Source organism: Antrostomus carolinensis, unplaced genomic scaffold (assembly GCF_000700745.2).
Source record: "Antrostomus carolinensis isolate BGI_N321 unplaced genomic scaffold, ASM70074v2 scaffold30081, whole genome shotgun sequence".
Taxonomy (NCBI): Eukaryota; Metazoa; Chordata; class Aves; order Caprimulgiformes; family Caprimulgidae; genus Antrostomus; species Antrostomus carolinensis.
In genome coordinates, this window is record NW_010292481.1 from 1 (window position 1) to 3324 (window position 3324).

At 41.9% G+C, this 3324-nt stretch overlaps 1 protein-coding gene across 1 annotated transcript; it reads left to right on the forward strand.

Annotated features, from left to right (window-relative positions):
* Positions 1 to 6: 6 nt before the first annotated feature.
* Positions 7 to 2902, forward strand: PDE12 (phosphodiesterase 12; the record flags this gene model as incomplete). Its single annotated transcript, XM_010176985.2, has 3 exons — positions 7 to 504; positions 1579 to 1657; positions 2389 to 2902. Coding segments are annotated over 3 exons (1020 nt in total), but the record flags the coding sequence as incomplete, so codon positions are not given.
* Between the last annotated feature and the right edge of the window lie 422 nt (positions 2903 to 3324).

Consider the following 3324-nt stretch of genomic DNA (forward strand, 5'->3'; position numbering starts at 1 on the left):
GAGGCCGGCCCCGGCGCCTGCACCTTCGACTCCCGGCACCTCTACACCAAGAAGGTCTGCGGCGAGGGCTCCGTTCGCACCGTCTCCTACAACATCCTGGCCGACACCTACGCCCAGACGGAGTTCTCCCGCACCGTGCTCTACCCCTACTGCGCCCCGTACGCCCTGGATCTCGACTACCGGCAGAACCTGCTCAAGAAAGAGCTGGCCGGCTACAGCGCCGACCTCATCTGCTTGCAAGAAGTGGATAAGTCCGTCTTCGTGGACAGCCTGGCTCCAGCCCTAGATGCGTTTGGACTCGAAGGGCTCTTCAGGATCAAGGAGAAGCAGCACGAAGGCCTGGCCACTTTCTACCGCAGGGGCAAGTTCAGCCTCCTTAGCCAGCACGACATAGCCTTCAGCGAAGCCCTGCTCTCGGACCCGCTGCACAAGGAGCTGTGTGATAAGCTGGCCAAGTACCCCTTGGTGCAGGAGAAGGTGCAGCAGAGGTCATCTGTGCTGCAGGTACCAGCTTCTGTGTGCATTCTTCCTCTTCCCCCTCTCCTCTTCCCTTCCCACTGTCTCCAGGCAGGTGCAGCCAAGCTCGGTTTGCTGAGCATCAAACCACAGGATAAGGGAGGCAAAGGGTTGACAGTCTGAAACCTAGAACAGTGCTATGGTCTCTGTTAGCTAGGGTCGTAAACAGAGCAGAAGAGCAACATAGGAAGAAGAACAAAATATTGAGACTTTACTGAACTGGATATATGGAATTACCAAAATTTGGTTAAAAAAAGGCAAAATTATTTTGTTCATTTTAAGTTGAAGACAGCTGTTGAGGTTCTGGGCCAGGTGGTATTAGCTGCTAAGTTTTTCACTACCTGCTCTCATATGTCAGAATATGTATTTGATAAAGCTTAAATCTTGTAAATAAGTTGTAAATGAGATTAAGTTAATTTGGCTTGCTTTAATAATGCCACTTTACAAAGTGGCAGTATGGAGAGAAGTAAGGTTGGACGGGTTTGTGAGCTTGCTGATGCCAGTGGGTCTGCCAGCAGAGCTGTCATGTAAGCACAAACATGCAAGATCTAGGCCTGTGTCAGGAATTTAAAAAACACTGATTGCTAAAAGCTTCCTCCTCGTGGACTGAGTAGGACTAACAAGCTGTCTTTGTCTTAACTGAAGACACCTCTAAATTTACATTCACTTTAACAATTATTCAGTGCTGCAATTTGCTTGCTAAAACCAGAGCTAAGCTCAAATTCTGTTGCAGAGGTGGGAGAATAGAAAAGGAAAGTAAAGAATGGTACAGCAACATCTTATGAAAAAATATGGAATGGGTTGAAGGAAAAAATACAGCCAAACCAGACACTTACAGACAAAAGAATGTTTGTCAAATACCTGGATGTAGTGGTAATATATTGGCTGATACCCAGACCTTATATAGAAGATAAATAGCCTCAACTTAGGAGCTGTACTGTTCACTAGTTACAAGCATCAGATTCTTTGAACTGGACCATAAAAGCATAAGCTAACTATTGCATTTTTAAAAATACATAACCTCTATTTAAGACTTACCAAAGATTGCTTTTTCTTTTTAAGGTTTCAGTTCTTCAGTCTACAACTGACCCTTCCAGGAAGATTTGTGTAGCTAATACCCACCTATACTGGCATCCAAAAGGTAATTTTGTCATGTTCCTGTATGTAGGATAACTGGGTTTGTACAGGTTTTTGTCCTTCCTAGGGAGAATAGATTTCCCCCCATTCTTTTGCAGCTATAACCTTCTGAAACTGAGAGTTTCCTGCCTTGATTCTTATCTACATTAATCTAGCCAGGCTACTAAGTCTGGTTATTTATTTATTTTCCTTAGAGTAAGATTGTTCTAGTCTGCCCAGGAATCAGTAGAATGCAGCTGAAAATAAGGGAAGTCATGTTACAGACAATTCACCTGCAGAGCTGACCACAAAACATAGAGAGCTTTGTGTGTGCTCATGGCTTCCCAATCCTGTTGTACCTGAAGGAGTTATATTGGGGTATTGTCAGAAGGGCAACCAAATTGGGCTACAGAAGCTTTTATAAGATATTTTCCTCCTTTAAATTAGATGTCTCTTGGTTCTCTGCCTTTCAGGAACGTTATTAGGATGGTTGCCATGAAACAGAAAGCTGCTGTAGTATGGGTGTTTAAGGTTCAGAGCTCTTGCATGTTCAAGTGTAAATGAAAACGTTGTCTGCTTCTCCAAAACCAAAGGCTTCTTTATTTATGAAAACTATTCTAAAATGCAGTGCACAGAAAATTTGAAATGAGATTACAGTTTCAGAGCTGTGCCTTGTATATGCTTAAATGAGCAACTCGGAAAATTCCCCCAATGCTACAGTGCAGTGTTTGAAGTAATACGTTTTTATATCCTCAGGTGGGAACATCCGTCTCATCCAAATCGCTGTAGCCTTGTCTCACATCCAGCACGTAGCGTGTGACTTGTATCCTGGCATACCAGTCATATTCTGCGGAGATTTCAACAGTACACCATCATCTGGAACTTACAGTTTTATTAACAGTGGTGTCATTGCTGAGGATCACGAAGACTGGGTCTCAAATGGTGAAGAAGAAAGGTGCAATATGCCTCTAAGCCATCCTTTCAAACTGCTAAGTGCTTGTGGGGAACCTGCTTATACAAACTATGTTGGTGGGTTTCACGGATGTCTGGACTATATTTTCATTGACAAAAACGCTCTAGAGGTTGAACAGGTCATTCCATTGCCAAGTCATGAAGAAGTAACAACCTATCAGGCTTTGCCAAGTGTTTCACATCCTTCTGATCATATAGCACTAATATGTGACTTAAAGTGGAAATAGATCAGCTCTTGCATGGTGCTTTTTGGGGGTTTTCAAGTAATAAATTTGATTTACTGCTGAGGAACAGAGGTTACACCCTGGCTTGTACGCTGCTAAAAGGAAAGTCAGAACAATTACAGAAAAGTTGTGTGTTTAGTGGTTCTACTTAAATATTATCTCACTGTTCAGAATATTGGCATATGACTTTTTCCTTCCCTTTTTATATCCTAATAGGAAAAATATATTTAACATGGGGTTTTGAAAATTGGATTATCATATACCTTTTTATTGGTGTTTTTAAAGGATTAAGAATTATTTTGTTAAAAAGGATATGAATTTAATCTCATGTGTAAAACAGTGTACAAACTGAGCCCTGCTTAATTCAGAACCTAATGCAGAACCTGCAAAAAAAAATTTCGTTGATTCAACCTTGTTGTAATTACTGTCATTACAAGACAATTTTTTTAAAGTAAGTTCAGAAATTGTCTTGTGCACTTAGCCATTACTGTGTCCC